Here is a 24,109-nt window from a genome sequence, read left to right on the forward strand (position 1 = left end):
TAAGACAATGCTTGGTGTCATTTTCCCTTGTTAAACTGGACCCTTGACTGCTGACTCAACACTTTCCAGGAAACTGTAAAAGTGAGCGCTGCTGTAACATTTATCTTGGTGTAAAAACAATATTGGGCACATAATGCACAGTGGCTGCACACTTGTAATGGCTTATTCTCTGCAGCTCTTGTTTGCAGGGGAGACCGCTTATCAGCTGTCACACTCCCTTCATTTGATTGTTTCCCTGTGTCGTTAGCATATTTATTGCGGCTTGTGTAAATATACACTCAACCCGTCAGGAAAGGTGTTGGGCCGAGGGGTGAACAGCGGCCGACACCGAAGCTTTCTTACCGTAACCGTGACAACATGGAGGAGAGAACCTAGATTTAACACCGTTTTCAAAACAGAATCAGTAAAGGCTAATTCTTAAAATGATCATACATACGTTTCATTAACGCGGTAAGGTTCTTGACCATATGTTAAAAATATGCAAATTCGGTCAAATTGTTATGCAAGTGATGTTTTGGACGGTGGCAGCTTCGTGTTAGGGTTTTGTATTGGGTTGGGAACTACCTTTTATGATTTGATCATAAATTTGCCTTTAACCAACAAGATCCCAACAGAGTTGGCCCCCCTCTACCCCTGACCGTAAAAGTGGCCACTAAAGGCATCATGTTTAGTCACGCAAACCTCAACACAAAGCAGTTTATGTAAATGTGGTACAACTGACACATAAGGTCAATTTGGCTACCTGCTGACCATTACACAGAGGGCAAAAACCCTGTTAGCATATAGGGCCAATTTCATCAGACATACTGCCAAAAGAGGCGTTAAGCTCTTGATCCCAAAGGCTCAAGACAGCCGACCGCACGGTCAAGGCAACTCTGCCAGACTCTGACGTCCTTCAACATGGGAACTTTTTCGTTCAGCCATTTCTTTTCCTCGAGTCCTTCAAAGACAAAGTTGTCGTTGAGATTTTATCAAATTCGCACCACATATACGACACAGATGGCGACGTTAAATTGCGAACCATTTTAGTTTTCGTCCTTGAGTGTGAGCTGAGCCTGCTGGGCAAATTTGATCACTTGCCTTAAAACACGAAACTAGTAAGTCCAGAGTCAGTTTGACTGACAACATGCAACTTTGTAAGTACGTCAAGTAGACCCAACCCCCTCAAAACATTCTACTTTATTGCTACCACATTTGAACAAGATAATTCTACTCTAATGGGCAACGCTAAAGTGTTAAATGTTGATGACTTTGCCATGACGAAGAAATGAAGAAGCTAACCGGGGCTAGCTTGGCATGGGTCAGGGTTTAGGTTATGGTTTAGTATTAGGGTTAGATTCTTGGGATGTGATAATTGTTTGGAGGCTAGGCTTTAGGTTGAGTCATTTGGGTTTGGTTTAGGACATTTTAGATGCATTTAGTTCACCTCTAGTGGTCCTTTGACAGTAAACTTGTCCTTTAGTTTTTTTTCTGATTGGTACCAGTTTTGAGACAAGTATCAGAGCCAAGTGATTCCCAACCATCGTTATGGACCACGAAGGATCATTCGGTGTATTTAATTTCAAAATCTATTTTCTACAAATAACATAACATTGTTCAATCGCACAGAAAATCCTTAAAATAATTTTACAGAGTAAGATTAAGATGAGAAATTTCTGAAACAAAATTAGAATTTTTTTTTTAGTATGCATACTTTTCGGGATATTTTTGTGGCATTGTGCCGTGAGAATTTGCACATAAAACATGCTATGGCTAGTGCCATAGGAAGAAAATGCTGTCAAGTCAAGTCAATTTTTATTTATATAGATCTTAATCACAAACGCGTCTCTAAGGGCTTCACATGGCTACAATTGACAATTTATCTCGACATCCCCCGATCGTAACTGTTCTTGACAGAGGAGCAACGCTAAATTGTGAAGCATTCTAATTTCCGTCATTGCGTAATGGCAACATTTAATGAGTCACCATAAATCCCCCACCCTTCTATTTGCAGTTTAATTTGACAATCAAGCTATAAAATCTAATATTGTGTGCTCTCCCGCCTGGTGGAAATGGGTCTTGCCTCGCCCTGCCCTCACACTTCACTGGATGCTCGCATTAGCCTCTCGTGGCCGTAATGGACATCTCGCAGTGATTCTCCGGTACCATAGCTGGGCGCTAAATAGATTGAGAGGCAGCCCCGCGCTTCCCATCCCACTGATCTAGGTCATTAGGTCTGCAGTGTAATTTAAGGAGCGCCACATCTGCTCACATGTAGGCCGCGGCTAGCTAGTGAGTGAGCTCTGTTGCTCCAGCAGTAGCGGCGAGCGCCTGGCTTAATCCAACCCTCTCCCGACCCACCCCGTAACAGCTGATTGGACACATGCTTTTCCATTTGCCGGACAAACTACGGGACCGCATCTCGCCCGTCGTAACGGTAGGATCAATCAAGGCGATTGTCTGAGCGCAGCGTTGTTTCTGTTGCGTGTTGTCCGAGCAAGGCGGTCACATGCTTACGGAGCGATCGTTCGCCGGCTTATTGACCCACAGACAGATGACCTAAATGAACGTAGAGAAAGGATTACATGTTTTATTATCCTCTTTACCAATGAGGGAGGGTCTCGTGGTTGGCGGGGCTTTCACTGTGATTGTGGAAATCACGCAGGGGGATGTAATTATCGGGTCAGTCGGGAAAACTCTTATTGACCGGCTCCTTGCGACCAGTCTTTCCTACTAGTTAAGATGTCTACTTCCTGTGTGATGTCAGCTGTCAATGGCTAAAAAAAAGGGATGCTACTCACTACGGCGTTAACGCGGAGATAATTGTGTCAAAATGCACAAAAGTAGAGGTACTGATTCAACTGTAGCTAAGTTAGTTTAAAAAAAAAATCACTGAAATGCACCGATGAAATATGAAAATGAATAGTGAATTTTATACAATAACTGTTTGATGACTAAGCACAATAACTTCTCTGCCACAAAATAACTTTCATCTTACTAACTTGCATAGTGCTCATATGGACCCACATAACCACAATTCATGTCAGACATTGAATGCTATTAAACTAGCTCGCATTGGAATAAACTTTTATGGTATCAAAATGTGTTAAAATAGGTTTGCTAAAATATGAATTGATGAGGTTTAATGCTTAAATATCATTAAATTGTGGTTTGCACACTTTGTAATGTGAACTATTGCACCGTGAGAGTTTATTCCACTTTGATCAGGTTACAATGTTTTTCAACTTTAATTTCAGGCAACACAAACTCCGTATGACTTAAAGCTTCAACCATTTAGTGCACTCTGTTTATTGCCACTTATTGCACTGTATTGCAGTAATGTGTTCAATTTAGATCGTTACATATTTACTTTTATAAATCTACCTCCAAGAGTCTTGTGACAAAATATTCTGCATTTGCCTGCTCTTCTGCTTCACAGAATTTTCATTTACAAACGTAGAAAACCGCTTCACAGAATTTTCATTTACAAACACTGCAAATGCTGTGTATTCGCCAGGGACGTTCCCTCATTAAAGTCAGCGCGTGGCTAACAAGCTAACATATGCTAGCATCGCCTTGAATAAAACTCTCCTTTAACGAGACAAGTTTTTTTTCCCAGGAGGTTATTTATGAAATGTAAAGTAGTTTGGATTAAAAAAAGCCAGTGGTAATTTTAAACGCTGGGTAGAGAAAAAAAACTTCATTATTTCATCTGTGTTTAGAATTACTCCAATTAAAAAGCAAAAAAGTCATGCTTATCTTACTGTTATACAGTACATGCGAATCACGTGATCAAACAGTTGAAAAGTGGTTCACCGGGTCAATGCGTATGAATATTTCACACTGCCTGCTGTTCTATTTACCGAATTTATCGAGATGATCCCCGGTAGGGAGGCCCGCTGTGCATCTGGCGATGTGGTGCACCATCAATATTACATGTGTGCGCCACCCGCCATTCCAAATGTGGCGCGCCAGGAAATGGGTCGACCCCCGTTTGCCAATTTCTAAATGTCCCCAGAGTAAATATGCTGAATCTCACAAATAATCTAGATATAGAGGGTAAAAGAATTAGCAAGGTGGCTTTGTCTTCTGCAAAAACAAAAGTCTAAAAAATGTGTCAAAACTTGTTTAGTCCTGTCATTTCCCCACACATGGACACTGTCCTGCTTTTATTACAGAAAAAATGAGAGCGCTATCGAGTCATCTCCCGTGCACTGGAGGTTGGATGTGATTGCTCGGTGTCAAAAAATGGCCATGTTGTTTAATTATCTGGCCGGCTGCACTCGCCAAATTGGTGAACCGGAGCGATTCGTCCTTGGTCAAAAACTTTCCTCAAGCCATTGTCTTCCTCGTCTGCTCCACTTCACCCGGACCGCCGTCGACCGAGCGTGCCGTTATTATTGGTTTTTGCGCCCCAGACACTTTTGTGCTAGTGCGATAAATGTCTATTACATGGGCTTAACTACCTGATTATGTCATCCCCAAGAAAGTAAAAAGAAATGACAATATAAAAAACACATTGGAGCACTAAAGCCCCTTTAGCGCTGCCCGTAAATCAGTTTTTTCCCTGCATCACGGCTCATACACAGATGGAAGGGGGCCGTTGTAACGTGTGCAACGATAATAGAATACATTATAAAGCTGTGGGTCTTTTTTTTTTTTATTATTAGCTGAATTATAAGGAAAAGTACAATTTTCTCTGAGATTTTGTAGAGGTCTCAATCTATATACTATAACTACCGTAATTTTCGGACTATAAGTCGCGGTTTTTTTCATAGTTTGGGTGGGGGGGCGACTTATACTCAGGAGCGACTTATATGTGTTTTTTTTTTTTTCAAAAAATTTCAAAAAAAAATTTCAAAAAAAAAAAAAATGAAACCGCGATAAACGAACCGCAATGTAGCAAGGGATTACTGTAATTTGAATTTCAAGTGACGACAGCAGCGCGAAACCATCTGCGTCACTCCAATTCATTAAATCCATCAATCGTCCTTTGTCAACAATGCGTGCGCGCCGCTGACGGCTTTTGCACTTAAAAATATTCCACAGGCCCATATAACGATATATAAATTATATATCAAATAACTATTATATAAGCAATAATGTTATCAAACCATCTGTGCACTCTAAATCATTAAATCCATCGATCAAATTCCTCGTCCTTTGTCAACATCGCCGCGCGTGCGCCCTGACGCCAGCCTCGTCGTTATTCCACAGATTTACTATATAACTATATTGTAGCGTTAACAAAGTTCAAGGAAAGACGTGGGTTTGGTAAACGGCTCTTTATTTAACAAAACAAACTTACAGGCGTGTGGCGGCGTGGACGTCCAGCCACGGAAGTGGACGAGAGCTCCATACGATAGGACCGGGCGTGCGTAGAAGCATTGTCCGAGCACCATCCACCGTCCTCGGACAGCCAGCCGGCTGAGCGCCGGCCCTCGACTTCCATCCACGGAGCTGAAAGGCAGCTCGGTAGAGTAGGACCGGGCGTGCGTAAAAGCATTGTCCGAGCACCATCCACCGTCCCTGGACAGCCACCCGGCCGAGCGCCGGCGCCCGACTTCAATCCACGAAAGTGAAAGTAAGCTGGACGAGTGACGCGCGACAGCAGCGCGACGCGACGTCGCGCGTCAGCAGCGCGACGGTTGTTTACATAAAGGACAAAGATCGACTCGTCCAGCTTTCTTTCACTTTCGTGGATTGAAGTCGGGCGCCGGCGCTCGGCCGGGTGGCTGTCCAGGGACGGTGGATGGTGCTCGGACAATGCTTTTACGCACGCCCGGTCCTACTCTACCGAGCTGCCTTTTAGCTCCGTGGATGGAAGTCGAGGGCCGGCGCTCAGCCGGCTGGCTGTCCGAGGACGGTGGATGGTGCTCGGACAATGCTTCTACGCACGCCCGGTCCTATCGTATGGAGCTCTCGTCCACTTCCGTGGCTGGACGTCCACGCCGCCACACGCCTGTAAGTTTGTTTTGTTAAATAAAGAGCCGTTTACCAAACCCACGTCTTTCCTTGAACTTTGTTAACGCTACAATATAGTTATATAGTAGATCTGTGGAATAACGACGAGGCTGACGTCAGGGCGCACGCACGGCGATGTTGACAAAGGACGAGGAATTTGATCGATGGATTTAATGATTTAGAGTGCACAGATGGTTTGATAACATTATTGCTTATATAATAGTTATTTGATATATAATTTATATATCGTTATATGGGCCTGTGGAATATTTTTAAGTGCAAGAGCCGTCAGCGGCGCGCACGCATTGTTGACAAAGGACGATTGATGGATTTAATGAATTGGAGTGACGCAGATGGTTTTATTAACGTGTTATTTATGTAATAGTTTTTTGAATAACTCTGAATTTTACGTCAGGGCCGTTCTCAGCTCTTAGTTTGTGTTTATGTCACGTTAGCATAGCTATCGTTTAGCCTGTTGTTGCTCGTTCATGACTGTTCTTGGTGTTGGATTTTGTCGAATAAATTGCCCCCCAAAATGCGACTTATACTCCGGAGCGACTTATATATGTTTTTTTTCACTTTTTTGGGCATTTTATGGCTGGTGCGACTTATACTCCGGTGCGACTTATAGTCCGAAAATTACGGTACTAATTATAATAATAATTCAGTATGGATCCATCTTCCAAGTTTTATTTTGATGTTGAAATGGCATAGATCATAGTTGAAATGATGTCATATGCATTGCTGCCCTCTAAAGGACCGGAGTGGAATGGCGTTGATACTCATTGTTGATTACATTGCGGTTTGTCTTAAATGTGTTTACACGTTCTATTTTCACGATCATTTGACATAATTTAGAGACAGGTGCGTTCCAATAACCTAAAGTCTGCTACAGTTACTCAAATAGATGAAAAAGGGTCAAACAAACCAACTATACAGTCTTATGTGCTGACGCTTACATCACTCACTAGTTCAGAATCCACCTTTTCAAAGCCTCAATCACGATACTACAGTAGAATGTGAGACCTCAAGTGGAGAAAAATAATACCTGCAGCCCACATATACTTGGTATTGTGGTTAATGATGCCAAATTTTTTTTTCCCAATACTTCATAATTCTAAAAATATTCAATAGCCACAGCCGTGATCATGGAGGTAACAAAAGGCATTGGATTGCTTTATTCTCTTGGCCCAGAAGTGTTTTTCGTAGAAATAATTGACTCATCTGATTCTAACTTTGCTATCACAGTAGCGTACGTTAGTGATTGAAGACGTGGCGGGCCAACATGCTTACAATTGTTTGCATTACATCGTCGCTTTAGGAATGAAACTCGAGGACTTCCTTTTCATTCATTTTCATCATTCTTATTGTATGAATTCTTCCAGTGAGTGTTTGTCTCAGTTAGTACCACGTTCATTACGTGCGGTCTCCTAGTGCGTCCCTCGCTGTAGGCCCTACTGCGTCGCCATACTGACGTGTGTCGTGTGTGTGTGTGCAGTTACCCGCAGACTTCAGCCGACTTCATCTGGCCGACGGCTTGCACCCACAGGTGACGCACGTGTCCTCCAGCCACTCAGGATGTAGTATCACCAGCGACTCGGGAAGCAGCAGCCTGTCTGATATCTATCAGGTGAGGCACGGGGAAAACGGGACCGCCCCGCCGCCAAAAAGCCCTCCCTCAGACGGCGGGCGGTCCCGACTGCCGCGTTCCTTTGCGTTGGTCAGTTCTTTTCTGATAGCTAGGTGTGAAGGTAAGTAGAGTGAACCCACGCCTTTTTGCGCTTTGCTATGAATGACTTCACCTGTTTTGCGTTCCCTTGGCTTTTTGCTTAGCTTGTTTTCTGCAAGCTGGTTAAAGCCAAGGCTAAGAGGAAGGTCGTAATTGGAAGTTCTGCATCTTGACAGAGAGCTCTTTGAATGTTGGGTTTAGCCCAAGTTGTTGTCGGAAACTATGGAGAGTCTTAGTCATAGAACGTAACCTCCATACAGTGCAAAGGACAATATGTTGTGGTTTGTTTAAACGTCATGCTTGTGTGTAACTTCTTGTCTTTGTGTATTTTCCTGGTTGGTGTTTGGAAGATAAAGAAAGCATTGGGGCGGGAAAAGCGACAAATAGATATACTTAAATTCAATTCAAATATGGCGGCTGGAAACAGCATGACAATTTTTAAAAAAGCATCAACTGTATCTCTAAATGCTGATATTTGATATGTTCATAATTTCAAATCTTTTCTATCTATGGATAGTTTTTCCACGTTATTTAAATGTGAGAACTTTTAAAGGTTGACTGATGCAGCATTTGAAATTGATGGATTAATGAAGGGTATTTTTAATAAAAGAACTCAAGGTAGCATCGTCATCCCCGCGGGCGTAAATAAAACGGCTTAAAAGAGCGCCGAATTCTTGCGCCGACTAATCCTCTTAATTCCTACACATCTTAACACCGTCGCATTCTTTGTGAGTTCCATTTCACAGTCCACACACACCATCACTTGACATCAACCTTGTGCGTTTGCTTGTGTGTTTTGACAGGCCAGTGTGCGACAGTGATCATAAGGCCATCTGGCAATTGCGCACACAGTCAGTTTACGGTTCCTGACACTGCTTTTAAACTCCCCCATAAAATTTTTTTTTTTTTTTTTTACATTTTTGAATATTACCACTATTACTTCTGTGTGTATATTTTGCCTTTCATATACCTCTATATTTTCTCTTAATATTTTATTTTTAATTTGTCATTTTTTGTAGATTTTTTTATTTATTTTTAACTTCATATTTTTATCTTAATATTTAACATTTTCTTTTTTTTCCCATTTAATACCATATTATCTTAGGGAACCCCACCGTATTAGCATTACATTCAATATTTTCCTCATACCATATTATGGTGCTTGTATAGTTTTCAAGTTTTGCTAATATTTCACTGTTTTCACTATAATGCGTCTTCTATTTGTTGCATGTGAGGCGGATTGTCTTTATCAGGATCAAACTTTGGGTTTGAGAATGACAGCTTACAAATGACTGTTTTAGTTAAAGAAAAAGATTGACAAGTCACATGTAATTGCTGCGCGATAATCACCCCCTGACCCCACAGCGGGTTTATTTTTAAGAGCCCACAGTGGGGGCTCCATTGCACATTTCCGCAACAAACGGGATTATGTGACGGCTTGTTTAAAGAATAGACGACTATGTTTACCCTTACCAGCCAGTCCATGACAACAGTCCCATTTGACCAAGCTCATTGGCTCATTGACTATAAGTCTACACACCCAGGAAGTCTATTTGAACATCTGAGCTGTATTTGGGTTTAATCAGGCACTTTACATGGTGTGCGCTCACTCCCATTTAACATTTTATTGATTTATTCTGAACACGGACACATGTCCAATGATAAGCGGGTGGGCCCTCTTTTCCAACCACTTATCTCAGTCCCCTCAAATATTTCAAATATTTCATTTTTTTTATTGAGTTGTACAGATTGGTAGGGCAGTTTAATCGTTTAATTAATGCCAGATGTTTTATTGACACCCCAGTTGGAGTTTACTGACATAAGCTTCGTTTTGGAAAGATTGCCAGCCTAATGCTAACTGTGAATCGACGAGCTAGCAAGAGCAAGCATTAGAACTCATGCGAGGCATTTACCGTCAAAAAAATGAATATTGACCTGCAAATACTGTAGAATCATACACACAAGTATGTAGCAGACATATGTGGATGTGTAGACATTTTATATCCACTGTATGTCCGATGGAAAACTCAACAAAAATAGTGGGAAAAAAACCTGTTCTTTAGTTTAGGAGTTTTTAAGATTCACCACTTGTATTGTTGTTTGACCGCAGTCCCCCCTCGGATAAAACATGACTCGTTTCGAATGATCCATTGGATACAGTGTGGTTTTTAATAGTTACTCTTGGGAGCCCATGAAACGATCTGTTTCTCACCTTGTCGGAAAGTGCTGACTTTAGAGATATTTTTGAATGGGAAGCTCCAAAAAGCTTAATTACTGATGAGAAGCGTTCTCATGGTCGCTGTCAACAACACGACAGGAATGTGTGTATTTTGCGCGTTGGTGCTTGCGTGCGTGCCTGAATAAATGATGACACTGGTCCTTCAAGCAGCCGTTGAAAGCATTGATCCAAGAATAGCCCTGATGAAATATTAACGCCCAACTTTAAATGGCGGCTGCACGTTCGTATAGATTTAGGATGACAAAAGATGGAGCCCGCAACACATGGATAGGCGTCCTTTGTTTAAAGGTGACTCGACATTTACACTATGATTTGTCCAGATTATAGTTTTTGCCGAACGTTTTTTTTGTTTGGGGGTTTTATCTCCTATTATCATATTTTACATCATATCGTTGCTTTTTTAATATAATACTTATTTATGTTGTATTTCTCAAATATCTAATCGAACATTAAGCATTGTTACTGTTTGGTTTGCTAATATTTTTGTTGAATATTTGAGCAGTTATGTATTGTGATGATTAGATGTTTTTTCCTAATTTCAACCCATTTTTCCCTATAATTTATTTTTCAAACATTTTTGTATTTTTTTTCCAATATTAAATGTAATATTTTGAGCATCATCACACTTAATATTTTTACTTGTGCTCTTCCTTTGCATATGGAAATCACTGACATATATTTCCTCTTGCGATAATGGTGACATCACCGACTATCATAACCGTTTTTCTTGCATTAATGGTGATTAAAACAAAAACAAAAAATCAACTTTAATCAAAACTCCTCATACGGGGCTGGTCCCACCCACTGGTGGGTCCACGCCCAAACGTCCTCGACGACCTGGTGTTGATGAATCATTAATGAGCTTCTCTGATCTTGTCTCGCATTTGAAGATGACACGAGAAGACGAGGGCTCTTGGCTACTCCTTACCTTTAAAAGTGTGAATTGTGACCACAATGCGTCTGGCACTGGAATTTTGCGGGAATTTTGCCAAGATTGCATTTTTTCCCATGGCCAATGAGGTGAGCTTGCAGAAGATGCTGTTAAGACGGCCCTTTTCCTTCACTACAGTATTTTGTTTACTTGGTAGCGCCAAAGCTGGAGTAATTGCATCACGGCTTTCAAAGAACGCGACGTTGCCGGGAGGCTCAACGCTGACTCTGGGGCTTGGGAAGCGCTTGGGAGTTAATGAGCTTGTCTCTATGCGCGGCAGCGGCAGCCTGTTTGTCATGCAGTGCTAGAGCCGGCTTGTGGTTGTGTGCTGAGAAAGTGGTCCAAATGGGACACGTTTCTGCAATGCACTTTTGCTTTGACTTGGAGTTGTTGCTTTACTGGAAGCTGGAGCATATTTTAAGTTAATATTTTTTGGGTCTTTTTGTGTTTTTCAGCAATATTGAATTTTGCAAATATTTGTCAGTCAAATTGTACATGTTTTTAATATTACAGTATGTATTTCATTCATATAATTGATTCAAAATTTGTACTTTTGTGTCATAGTTTTTGTTTTACTTTATTAACAATGGTTACTACTATATTTCTTGTATCTAAATTTGGTTATTTTATTTTTCTAAATTCTTTTCATGTAGTGTTGCTAAATATGTTTTCGTCTTTCGTCTTCGTCAATTGTCTTTTAAATAGTTGTTTATTTTTGCTCCATTTATTTTTGTACTTTCATTCATTTCCCATTTTTTGTGATATTTGAATATATTGCATCTATTTATTTTGAGTTCTATTTTCTCAGAACATTTGTTTTTCCTTTACAACTTGAGACATAATGCTCTTTAACCCAGTTTTGCATTAGCTTGTAATTGCTGTTTGGTTGGAATCCGTAGATTCGTGTTGTTGATTTTTGGATTGATTGGGTGAGCTGAATAGTGATGGCAGGATAACGCTTTACTTCATTGGTCAGAACTTCAACCACTCGTCCAAAATCCCAGGCAACTATTAAAACCATGCCGATTTCTTCTCCCCCTTCTAGGCCACCGAGAACGAATCGGGTGACATGGACCTGAGCGGCCTGCCTGAGACTGCCGTCGACTCTGAGGAGGATGACGATGAAGAAGACATTGAGCGAGCGTCAGACCCTCTCATGAGCCGGGACATTGTCCGAGACTGCCTGGAGAAGGACCCCATGGACAGGACGGATGACGACATAGGTGAGACAGCGCTTGATGTTGTTTGTGCTACAAATTAAGACTTCAACGTGGTCCGTGTCGTACACGGAAAAAGAAAATCCAAGAAACCAAAGACGTAAGACGTATAGGTTCATATATTTCAAAGCAGTACTGTACAGGACTTTACCTATTCCACACATTAGGTAGGGAGCAGAAAAAATGAAGGATTCAATTGTTGTTGTTTTTTTATATTTTGGACAAATTTACAATTGATTTTGTACTTGTACTGATTTTGCACTTAGCTAAAAAGATGGCAAACTGTTGATGGACTTTTCTGAAAATAGAGAAGAACTATTGCTGTCACACCTTCCATAAATGCCTCGTTCCCTGTAGTTTTCGCAAAGCCTCACCGAACTTTTGGTGTATCATACCATCAAAGCTGTGGCCCACTATGTGAGTTAGCCACGTTTGAAGAGGCTTAATGTTGACAAGAGGAGGAGGAGGATGCGTCTGCTGTAGTGTGAGGAAGAGCGAGTGCCCTCTTTGTCGTCCTCCTCCATCTCCACAGTTAATCTCCCCCGCAGCAGCCAGCCCTCCCTCCCTCCCCTCCTCCATGCCAGCAGGCTTTTTCTAGGTCACTCCTGGCACATCCTGCAGCCTCGCCTCGCCCAGCGCATCAAACATTCAAACACTTGCCTCTGCAGACGCGAGACCTGCTTGTTGCCGTGACGACCGCAGGTCACCGCAAACACCCTCACGCATGGAGCAAATATTTGCAATTTTGAATTTGGGTTTAAATATTTTGAGGATTTTCTAGTTGCGGGGCAGACAGGATCACATGGTGAATAATGAAATAGTCTTAAGGTTAACGGTTTAGTTGCTGTTTTTTTTTTTTTTTTAGAAAACAAATTTCAATCTTTTATAGTATTCATTTTTCTAGAAAAGAAGTAGTGTATTCTCGAAATTATAAATATTTATTTTTGGAAAAAGTAAAAATTATGAATTACATTTCTCTTTCAAGAAATACATCAATATATTTTCAAGTATATTTTTAAAAAAACAAAAAGTGTTGTCTTGTGAGTGGTGTTTATCTCATGAATTAGTAATATATTTTCAAGAAATTCACAAGTCAATGAAGTCATCCTCTTTTTTTTTATCGTTTTGTAGAAAGAATACCAGCACTTAAGTTCAGATTTTTGTCATGATAAATATGGTTGTTTTTTGAGGAAAAGAGGTAACCATGCCAGGATAGGGTCTGTTTTTCTTGACGTCATAAGCGTATGCAATCAAGTCAACCTTTTTCTGGAAAATACCTAACATTTCGTCCTAAACAAAAGATTTCATGTTGCATAATAACATTTTTTATTTTTAAACAACCCTCCCCAAGAAAACAACCCAAGAAAATATGACTTTTGTAGTTACTTTTTGTGTTTGTGGCCATAAAACACCCTTATAGTTCCCTACCCTTTCTTAGTGAGCCCACGTTTCAAAACAAAAAATGGTCAGTGGATGGTACGATGCAGTGTTTTAAAGTCTGCAGTGAGGTCACAGAGTGTAACGTGTCAGCACTTATTCCGCTCCCCACACAAGTCATCGATGGCATCGATGTTGGACCTGAGAGCCACTTTTGATGACAGAATGTCAAGCACTACGCTACATGTTCTCAAACTGAGCCGTAACTTGCAAAATAATTTGCAATCATTGTTTTTTGTGTCACTCAAAAGTGCCTACATACTTGATATATGATAACTCCTCCCCTCATCATTGCTTGGGCAAATTAAAATATCAATTACATAATTTAATGACATCATTGAACACTGCATCATTATTTTACGCTTTGTTATTGTGCAGTTCCTTTCCATGTGTACTCCTCGGCCCCTAGGGCAAGTACAAAAATTAATTGCAATAGATACGTACTGTATATACACAAAGACGGTCACAGCTGCTCAATAAGTTGCAGTAATCCTTTTTTGCAGGAGATGAAGCATATATGCCTCTTAATAGTGTCATATTGTGTGTTTATTCCTCCCTTGCTTAAACGTTGATGATGTCATGACAGATGCAAGTTTCACTAGCTCATTTGCAGCATTGTGTTAGAATTAAGCAAAGGACAGCTAGCAGAGTCTTTTGGGGGGGACATTTTTTTAAGAACCTTTGCATTGTTTTCTTTTCTACCCCCTCTCACAGAGCAATTACTGGAGTTCATGCATCAGCTGCCGGCCTTCGCCAACATGACCATGTCAGTGCGGCGTGAACTGTGCGCCGTCATGGTGTTCGCCGTGGTTGAGCGCGCCGGTACCATTGTTCTCAACGACGGCGAGGAGGTGCGTTTATTTTGTTGGGAAAAAAAACTTGAATGAATCTTCTCCCGTTTCGTGTATTTTCCGCTCTATTAAAGCTGAATGCAGAGCGTCTCGTCTCCCGTGGACCTCCTCGGGCGGCTGAAGCGAGACGTGGCTTTCAATGGCCACAATTTTGCCCCTCAACTGTACTTAGTCAGTGGGTTGACTGAACAGGCTTTAACCGCAGGAACTGATAGAAATGATCCGTGCCAAGGCAAATATGATAATGGCCTCGATAAATACACTGGCCGTGTTGACTTTTGTAAGTCGCATGTCATGCAAGTAAAAAATAGTGTTGTTCTTTCAAGATCCACCAGCCTTTCTTTGTGGGAATATTCGATATCATAAATATAATACATTTATTCCCACATTATATTTTTGGGTCACAAATATTAATAAGGTATTGTTATGCGATCATGATTTATTTTGTCCCTTGAAGTTATACGTTATACTTCTATAAACAATGCTTTTTTCTTGCAGCGAAAAACTTTTTTTCATACAATTCTAACTTAGATCTTGAAAAGATGTTGACGTTATCCTTATAAGATTGAAAACAATTATACTTCCCTGAAAGATTACCAGTACTCAGTATTCTTATAAACATTTTCTCCCAAAACTCAGAAGTAATGATTTTGAGATATTGTTTTCTTGGAACAATTACAATGGTCCTCCCGTAACATTTTTTTAAATATATCCTCAAGTTGTACCAGTAGTCTTACAATTTCTTTTGCCAAAAAAAATGCCACATTATGCGCCACCTTTTTCTAAAAGGTATCCAACCATTTTTCTGAAAACCATACCTTATAAGATTTTGTTTAGGCCCATATTTTCCAATTGTTTTTATCATTATTAAGTCAGTGTCAATCAGGAGCATTAAATGGACTGCGTGAGTTGTCACTATATTTATTTCACTGGCATAAATAAATGAACAGTTTTTTGTGCAGTTTGGAATCACTTGGCTAGAGTTTTCCTTGAATGGGTTAGCGTGTAGCATTAGCGATGCCTTTGTGACCAATCATGTGATGTGATGTTGCATCTCTAGCTCGACTCTTGGTCCGTGATTTTGAACGGCTCTGTGGAAGTGACATACCCCGAGGGGCGCTCGGAGATCCTGTGCATGGGCAACAGTTTTGGGGTGTCGCCCACCATGGAGAAGGAGTACATGAAGGGGGCCATGAAGACCAAGGTGGACGACTGCCAGGTAGCGTGTCCTTCACATGCCACCAAACACGCACGTTCAACGGCTGTCTAGGCTCCTTAATGGTGGAGGTCGTTTGCAGCTAATGTTCTCGCCCTGGCACCTCCTAACGACCCCCTGGGGGCCTCGCTGTTGACGACGCTCTCCAGGGAGTCAACTTAATGGGCCATTTTCAGGCAGCGCTTTCGCGCACGGTCGAGATGACCTCTTGTTTCGAAATGATGAGTAGTGCAAAGGAAACACCTTTGCCAACAATTTTCAGCCTCATCACCCGTTTAATATCACCATAGCAACAATGTCATTTTCAAGATGCTGACATTATCAGGGAAATAACGATGAGCTTAAACGAGAAAAAAAGCGTACACACACTCAAATGTACTACACTCAAATGTACATAAAAATCAATGGTGCAAAGCCGTTAACATTTATGTCAAATCAAGCAGAACATAGTGTCGACTAAAGTTAGAAAATCTATCAAATTAATCGTGTTTTTGCGGCAAGATTGAACGTGAAGAAAATTTGACTTGTTGTTTTGGATGTCTTTTTTTGTAGTTTGTGTGCATAGCCCAGCAAGACTACTGCTGCATCCTGAACCAAGTGGAGAAGAACATGCAGAAGGTGGAAGAGGAAGGCGAGATCGTCATGGTCAAGGAGCACAGAGAACTGGACCGAACCGGCACCCGGAAAGGACACATAGTCATCAAGGTGACTGCATAGGAACATTGCCGTCACCATTTGCAGTGTTGATTTTCTTCGTTATAACACCGCCACGCTTGCTCCACTCAGGGCACTCCGGAGCGTCTGACCATGCACCTGGTGGAGGAGCACTCGGTGGTTGATCCTACCTACATTGAGGACTTCCTGTTGACGTACAGGACATTCCTATCTAGCCCTATGGTGGTGGGCAAGAAGTTGCTGGAGTGGTTCCACGACCCCAGTCTCAGGGACAAGGTATAGAATCTCAAAAGTAATTAATTTTTTAAAAATTAGATGAAGAAATGTTTTTCTTTCATTTTTTTGTCCAGGTGACACGGGTGGTTTTGTTGTGGGTGAATAACCACTTCAATGATTTTGAGGGTGACGCGGCAATGACTCACTTCCTGGAGGAGTTTGAAAACAACCTTGAGAGAGAAGTACGTTTCTGAAAAGTCAAATAATGAAAAGAAGACACGTTCTCCTCACACACAGCATGTTGTTGCATGCATCTTTAGAAAATGTGCGGCCACCTGCGGCTGTTGAACATCGCGTGCGCTGCCAAAGCCAAACCTCGCCTGGTGACGCTGACGAAAGCGTCCCGGGAGGCCGACCTTGCCTTCAGCCTGCTGGGAGGACAAGACAAAGGCTTCAGGGTCTTCATTGACGCCGTGGAGGCCGGGAGCAAGGCGGCGGAGGCCGGGCTCAAACGAGGGGATCAGGTAAAGAGTCGCGCAAAAACCTGTTTTTAGCATATCTGGGTTTTTTTCTCATACAGACAACTAGAACAAATAAGTTTTTAAAATATTGCTTTCTTTAATTTTCTGCTTCACCACTTGCCTGTCTCGCACACGCCCATTTGTTCCACTCACAAGGTCAAATTGTATATGAGCATCCTCAAATTCTCCTATCCTGTATTTTGTTCTTTGCTGCTTGCCCGCCTCCCACACCCCCGCTCCAAAGGTAACAAGCTAAGCCACATATGAACATCCTGAACTAATCTAAGCGACATTTAAAAAAAGTGTTCTGGTTTGAAAGCATCACCCAAATTTAATCCAGAGTCCACCTTTGGGGACCTTTCTTGATCAAACGTAATGTGCTAACAAGCCTCTTTCGTGTCCCCCTTGGACCGCCGTCTAAGTAAAGGCCATCCTGCGCTCCTCTCAGGCCAGTAAAAACACAAACAACGGCAATTAGCCAACTAGACTCCACAGCATCTGCTCCCTGCCCAAGGACAAGCACCCACAGGTGGATGACTAAACTTCACCTCTGACTAATAAGAACGTCGGGACCGACTCCCGGTGGATCGTGTTAGTTAGGTAGCGAGCAAAAATAGCAAAGCACGCGGAAAGAAGAGCTGCAGGGAATGTTTGGATCGGACGAGACTTAACGCGGATTCAGACACTCTCAAGATGGGTTTCCAGGATTAAGGAGACTTTAGCTGGAAAGCTCAGAACATCGGCAAGAGCGAAAGTGCTTGCGAAGTCCAGCTTTGAGGAGAAAGCCAGCAAAGTGCTTGCTTCCACCAGCTAGCTCAGTTTTAAAAAAAAAAAAAATGTTTTGGTCTATCACAAAACTAACAAATATTTGCTTGCGTTAATATCCTTTAACATTTCCCTTTTTTCAAGTCGTAGATTACAATTGTCCGACACATTTGCAATATCAATGAAATGGCTACATTTGTGCATCCTTGATGGAAATTAGGTGGAGTCACTCACCTCTAGTCCAAACATTATATGCAGTGTGTGAGGCAGGCAACCAGACAAAGAGAAACGTTACGCTTTAAAATCATTGTCTTAACTTGAGCACTCCTGTGTCTTGTTTTCCTTGCCGTCAAGATCTTGGAGGTGAATGGGCAGAACTTTGAGAATGTACAACTCAGCAAAGCCAATGAGATACTGAAGAACAACACGCACTTGTCCATAACTGTGAAAACCAACCTTTTAGGTAAAAAAAACAAGAAAAAAAACACATGCACACTCAAAATGCATTTTACTTTTTCTGTTGGTGACTTTTGATTGCTGACATCTCAGGATGCTGTCAATTTTCCAGCCTGTAGTTTGTGTACAGGAAATATCGTCTTTGGACACAACTTTTTTGCATCCACAATTATGGTCAATTTAAGAAATTATTTTCCCCACAAATCACAAAACAGATGTAAAGTGTTTGCAACAAATCTATTAACACTCTTAAGTGTTCGATTGTCTGAGAATTGCTGTAAAACTTAATCTCTTCCCCATATTGTTTCCTCAAGGTTGAAAGTCTAGATTAATTTTTAGGCATTAAAGAGTGACTTGGTACAGTATATTTGAGTAAGTAATGTTTTTTTAAACAGATGAGTGTGTACCAATACCAGGTAGTATCTAATTCAGACGAGTATCGGCTTCTTGTGGAGGTTGACGAAACCAGTCACTAAACTTAAGGCTAGGAAAAAAGAAAAAAAACTCATGACATAACATAACCAAATCTATTGTGCCCAACCCTGTGCAGTGTTTAAAGAGCTGCTAACCAGACCAGAGCAGGAGCTTCACGGCGACGTGGATGGCGAGGACGAGCACGACCGAAAGAACGGCGCGCCGCACCTGCCCAAGATTGGCGACATAAAAAAAGCCAGCCGCTACTCAATACCGGACCTGGCGGTTGATGTGGAGCAAGTGATGGGCCTGGAGAAGGCCAGCAAGAAGGTCAAGAGCAACTCGGTGGGCGGACGCAACAAGCTCAAGAAGATTTTTGACAAGACACTCACCAGCATCCTGCCTCCCAAACCTTACAAGTAAGTTGGGCATGGTTTGTGTCTTTTTCTCGAGAAACAAGAAAGTTTCAAAATAAAGCCAAACAAAAGTCTACAATAACAGGAAGCGCAAACGGAAAAAACACCCTGTCACTTTTGTATGTTTAACTTCTTCTATTTAACTAATTCATGCTGCAACTTTCTGTCCGTTTCCCGCAGCGACGTTTGCGTGGGCCAGTCGCAGGACGACAGCATTGTGGGCATGAAGCAGTCCAAGCAGATCCCGCCGGCGCTCCCCGTCAGCGGCAACCTGTCATCGTCCAACCCCGACCTGCTCCAGTCGCACCACCGTATCCTGGATTTCAACAACCAACCCGGTGAGCCTTGTCATCGCTAATCCTGTTCCACTTTTAAAACCAGCTAATCTCTGCTAATATTTACCAACACGTTATTTGTGTTCTTCCAGTGCCGGTCAACCTGAGTAAGTACTTTGTGTACCTGGTGATCCCTTCCTTTACCCTGGGCACAATTGCACCTTTGATGGCCATTGGCGGTTATTGCTAATTTCGCGTAAAGCCTGTGCATTCACTGGGGCTAATCAAGTCAAGCGCCAGCCTTCTTCTCCTGTGGGTCTTTGTTTGCGTCTTTTAATCACACTAGTTAATGGAATCACATGGAATGCTGGGTTACTGGTGGAGGGAAAAAAATGTTCTTTGCTTGAATGGTCTTAATGAGAAGCATGAATCCAAATATACTGAGCGTTCATTCATCATTGGAGTTACGTTCCAGATCAACCTGCAATTGGTGAAAATACACAATGAAGAGAATTTGTTGATTTTCTGTTTTATTTGCACAAGTATTTTTTTGTTATGTTTACATTGGGTCCCGTTTACATTGCATTACACATTTATGCCATGAGCCTGTTCTTGTTCCACAATGTTTCGATAACATATATATTGTTGTACTTTGACGTTTGTCAACTTTGCTTTTGTTCCATTAGAATTCAATTTCAACCACAGCACGTTTACGTAGACAACCAGCCCAAATGAACAACAGTAGTTTGCTGGTAACATCCATCCATGATTTTAGAACAATGGTTTTGACCAACTCTCTCTCTCTGCAGATATGTCTGACCAGGTGCTGCGGGTCTTTAAAGCGGACCAGCAGTCGCGTTACATCATGATTGGCAAGGACACCACAGCCAAGGAGGTAGTGGCCCAGGCCATCCGCGAGTTTGCGCTGACAGCCGCGCCCGAGGCCTATTCGCTGTGCGAGGTATCGGTCACACCCGAGGGCGTCATCAAGCAGAGGCGGCTGCCCGACCAGCTCTCAAAGCTAGCCGACAGGATACAGCTGAGCGGAAGGTAGACACTCGCGCAACCTCTTGCGTATACTGCATGTTATAATTTCGTTCGGATTCAAATAGAAAAAAGTTTGCATTTTCTTTGCCCCAAGAAAATTTTGATCAAAAAGACGTGTATCTCGTATTTTTAGTTTTCTTTTTTTTCTCCGCTTTTTATTTGGAACTCAGAAACACTTAGTATATTGTGTTTTTTTTGTTACAAATAATAAAATACTTGCGAATTGGAAACAACTTGACCGAAGCAAAACATGTGTCTCATAGCACTGGAATAAAAGTCATAACGCTCACGTAATGCCTTATTTTTCCACAAACAGGTACTACCTAAAGAGCAACATGGAGACAGAGACACTGTGCTCGGACGAGGACGCCCAGGACCTCCTTCGCGAGGGCCAGATCTCGCTGCTGCAGCTGAGCACGGTGGAGGTGGCCACGCAACTGTCCATGCGTGCCTTCCAGCTCTTCTGCGCCATCGAGCCCACCGAGTACATCGACGACCTGTTCAAACTGCGCCCCAAGGGGGGCGGCGCCACCAGCCTCAAGCGCTTCGAGGAGGCCATCAACCACGAGACCTTCTGGGTGGCCACAGAGGTCACGCGGGAGGCCAATCAGCTCAAGCGCATGAAGACCATCAAGCACTTCATCAAGATTGCGCTGCACTGCCGCGAATGCAAGAACTTCAACTCCATGTTTGCCATTATCAGGTTCGACGCGCTCTGTACCCCTTCCACATTTGTTAGTCATTTAAATGGGTTGTTGTTTAATCACTTACAGCTAGTTGGGCACTTATTTAGTTAGTTGCTTGGGTAGTTGTTTTTCTGGTTGGTTAATACTTAGTATATAGAATAATTTAATCCCTTAAGGCAGTTGTTTTAATTCTTTTTTCCTTTTTTTTCCCTCCCCCTTAGCGGTTTGAACTTGGCTCCCGTCTCCCGCCTTCGAGGAACGTGGGAGAAGCTGCCCAGCAAGTACGAGAAGCTCTTTGGCGATCTGCAGGACTTGTTCGATCCCTCCAGGAACATGGCTAAGTACCGAAACGTCCTCAACAACCAGAACCTGCAGCCGCCCATCATCCCGCTCTTTCCTGTCATTAAGAAGGACCTGACCTTCCTGCACGAAGGTACGCCATGGGAAAACATTTTTGTAATTATTTCATCATTTTTGTATTTAAAAATAATTTGTGATGTGCTGGCTCCAGGTAACGACTCCAAAGTTGACGGCCTAGTGAACTTTGAGAAGCTGCGAATGATCGCCAAAGAAATCCGCCACGTGGGCCGCATGGCTTCGGTCAACATGGACCCTAACCTCATGTTCAGGACGAGGTACGGAAGCCCTAGGAAAAAAACATGTAGCTCTCAGAAAGCTTCTCCTGTTGTTGAAACCAATGTCAGTGTCTCCATTAAGTGGTCTTTAAGCTCCTCTCCAGTGGCTTTTTTTTCCTACGCGGTGGCGTTTGATTTTCTTTGGTGGTCTTTGGTACTCTTTCCTGTGCTTAAAAGCTTGTTTTGTCTTCTTCCTCTTGCTCATCCCCCCCTCCGCCCCCCACGCTTGTCTGTTCGTGGCCTCTAGGAAGAAGAAGTGGAGAAGTTTAGGGTAAGTTTACATGTGCCTCCACATTTCTTTGCTGGCTTTCCTTTGACCAGGTTGACTTGAATGGCTTTACTAATAATACATACAGTACAGTGAGCCCGTGCTCATTCAGTTATAACATGAGTTCCTAATTGTGCACGTTCTCCACCCATGGTGTTGATGCATTCCGATCCTCTCCATTTTAAGCGCCATCTTGTGGCATCTATGTTCAATTAGAAGGCCGTTTTGGGGAGCGGCTATTATTTGCAGATTTTCACTATTCCTGGCAAGGCTTGGTAATAGCTCGGGTTCACTGTACTCCCTCTCAACAACTAACACGGGTCATTTTGCTGGCGATTACCTTGACAGGAGTGGGAAATGGGGGGGACTAAATGTTAATGCTAAATATTGTAATTGCGTTGTTCTAACAGTGTAATAACATTTCATTACACTGTAAATTACATTGCACTAGTATGATGATAACATTCCGAGCATCTTGCCACCAGCAAAGTCGATCCCTTGATTATGCATGCCCATCAGTCTTCTTTTATAATAGATTTTACAATTCCTGTTGAGACTTTTTTATTTATGTATTTTTCTACATATATCTGTAAGAATACTTATTTTGTCATGCACATGCATTTCTATGCACAGTTTATAGATATGTTTTTAAGGTAGATGGCGACATTTACTTTCTAAATAGTTCCTTTTATTTTTTCCTCCCCCCCCATTATTTAAGAGATCCATAGGCCTCTTGACAAATGACATTCCCTTTCATCATTCTTGACATTTTTGTGGTACGCATACTCACCATTTAATGGCAAGCCTGGGGGAGAAAACACGAGTTGTTGTACGTGATGAATGTTTTCTAATTAGGGGGGGTTTATCTCCACAGATCATATCTCATTACTTGTTAAAAACCATCTTGTAATCCTGTGGAATGTAGGTTGTAATTACGCTATAAAAGAGATTACACGAACCACAAGAATGTCAACTATGAAGGCAAGTAATAAACTCACAGCCACTTTATTCTACCTGGAATACTGTGGAATTCTTTTCGGAGCACCTAATGCTGCTTTTCTGCATGTTTAGCATCACAAGACTCAAGTCAAGAGTGCACGTTATTAATACCCATTGCGTCTACATTGGCTATTTCTTCTGTGTTTCTGTCTTATGTAGCTCCTTAAGTCAAGGCAGCGCCAACGCAGCCGTGCTGGACGTTAACCAGGCGGGCGGCCACAAGAAGCGCGTGCGACGCAGTTCCTTCCTCAACGCCAAGAAGCTGTACGAGGATGCACAGATGGCTCGCAAGGTCAAGCAGTACCTGGCCAACCTCAGTCTGGAGACCAATGAGGAGAGCCTGCAGACGCTCTCTCTGCAATGCGAACCCTCTGTCAGCACACGTGAGTCACACACACTAGAAAACAACACGTTTGTTTTTGCTATGTTATTGGTAATACAAAATTTCAATGTAGTCCCTACTCCACCCATGTAATACATTGGACTTTTTTCAGCATGTCTCAAACCCTAACGTGCGTTGTGCCTCCTAGTGCCCAAGAACTCAGGGGTCCGCCGTGCCGACACTTCCCCCGTGGTGTCCAGAGCGGCCAGCCAGCAGAGAGGGCAACTGGCCAAAGGCTCCCAGGCCTTGCAGGTGCCCGCCGTGGCCCTGTACCCATCGCGCAAGAAGGTGCCTGTAAAGGACCTGCCTCCCTTTGGTAAGATTAATAGTGGGAGAAGAAATCAAATGTTTTATCATATAAATTCTCAGCGTTTTCGCAGGTACATCATGTGGTCAAATGTATTGAGACGGACAACTGCCTCTTTGTTTCAGGCACCAGCTCCCCTCAGTCGCTGAAGAAAATCCTGTCTCTGTCGGAAGAGGCCAGCGAGCGCCATCGCAGACATCCCGACGATGCCACAGCGTCCAACGCCACCTCGCAGCTCTCCTCTCCGCCCGGCTCCCCACAGAGCTCCCCCAAGAAGGGTAAACACACCAATGTGGTATAGTTCCACCCCCTGCTGCTTGGCTTGTGCGCTGCACATGTCACAAATTGGATCAATAGAATTCAGTTACTACTCTATATGAAATGAATACTCATTTTCAAAATTAATTATGCAAATTTGACATGACTTCATTTATTTTAGCATTATTTACTGTTTTGCTGGGATTTTTCTTACTCATTCCTTACC

At 42.4% G+C, this 24,109-nt stretch overlaps 1 protein-coding gene across 11 annotated transcripts in view; it reads left to right on the forward strand.

Moving 5' to 3' along the window:
- Positions 1-24,109, forward strand: part of rapgef2 (Rap guanine nucleotide exchange factor (GEF) 2) — a 73,099-nt gene that overhangs the window by 43,720 nt on the left and 5,270 nt on the right. For 6 of the 11 annotated variants that reach the window (XM_037260897.1, XM_037260893.1, XM_037260892.1 and 3 more), the window contains 20 exons: positions 7,442-7,573; positions 11,888-12,065; positions 14,211-14,347; positions 15,408-15,566; positions 16,116-16,268; positions 16,350-16,514; positions 16,589-16,696; positions 16,775-16,978; positions 18,095-18,203; positions 18,747-19,029; positions 19,207-19,364; positions 19,454-19,468; positions 20,111-20,351; positions 20,665-21,051; positions 21,256-21,467; positions 21,546-21,669; positions 21,917-21,940; positions 23,096-23,319; positions 23,467-23,634; positions 23,751-23,903. In XM_037260897.1, coding sequence (XP_037116792.1) covers positions 7,442-7,573; positions 11,888-12,065; positions 14,211-14,347; positions 15,408-15,566; positions 16,116-16,268; positions 16,350-16,514; positions 16,589-16,696; positions 16,775-16,978; positions 18,095-18,203; positions 18,747-19,029; positions 19,207-19,364; positions 19,454-19,468; positions 20,111-20,351; positions 20,665-21,051; positions 21,256-21,467; positions 21,546-21,669; positions 21,917-21,940; positions 23,096-23,319; positions 23,467-23,634; positions 23,751-23,903 — 3,334 coding nt within the window. The remainder of the gene's footprint in view (positions 1-7,441; positions 7,574-11,887; positions 12,066-14,210; positions 14,348-15,407; positions 15,567-16,115; positions 16,269-16,349; positions 16,515-16,588; positions 16,697-16,774; positions 16,979-18,094; positions 18,204-18,746; positions 19,030-19,206; positions 19,365-19,453; positions 19,469-20,110; positions 20,352-20,664; positions 21,052-21,255; positions 21,468-21,545; positions 21,670-21,916; positions 21,941-23,095; positions 23,320-23,466; positions 23,635-23,750; positions 23,904-24,109) is intronic. The other 5 variants (XM_037260894.1, XM_037260896.1, XM_037260902.1 and 2 more) reach the window with 3 other exon arrangements.

Source organism: Syngnathus acus, chromosome 10 (genome assembly GCF_901709675.1).
Source record: "Syngnathus acus chromosome 10, fSynAcu1.2, whole genome shotgun sequence".
In the NCBI taxonomy this organism is placed as follows: Eukaryota; Metazoa; Chordata; class Actinopteri; order Syngnathiformes; family Syngnathidae; genus Syngnathus; species Syngnathus acus.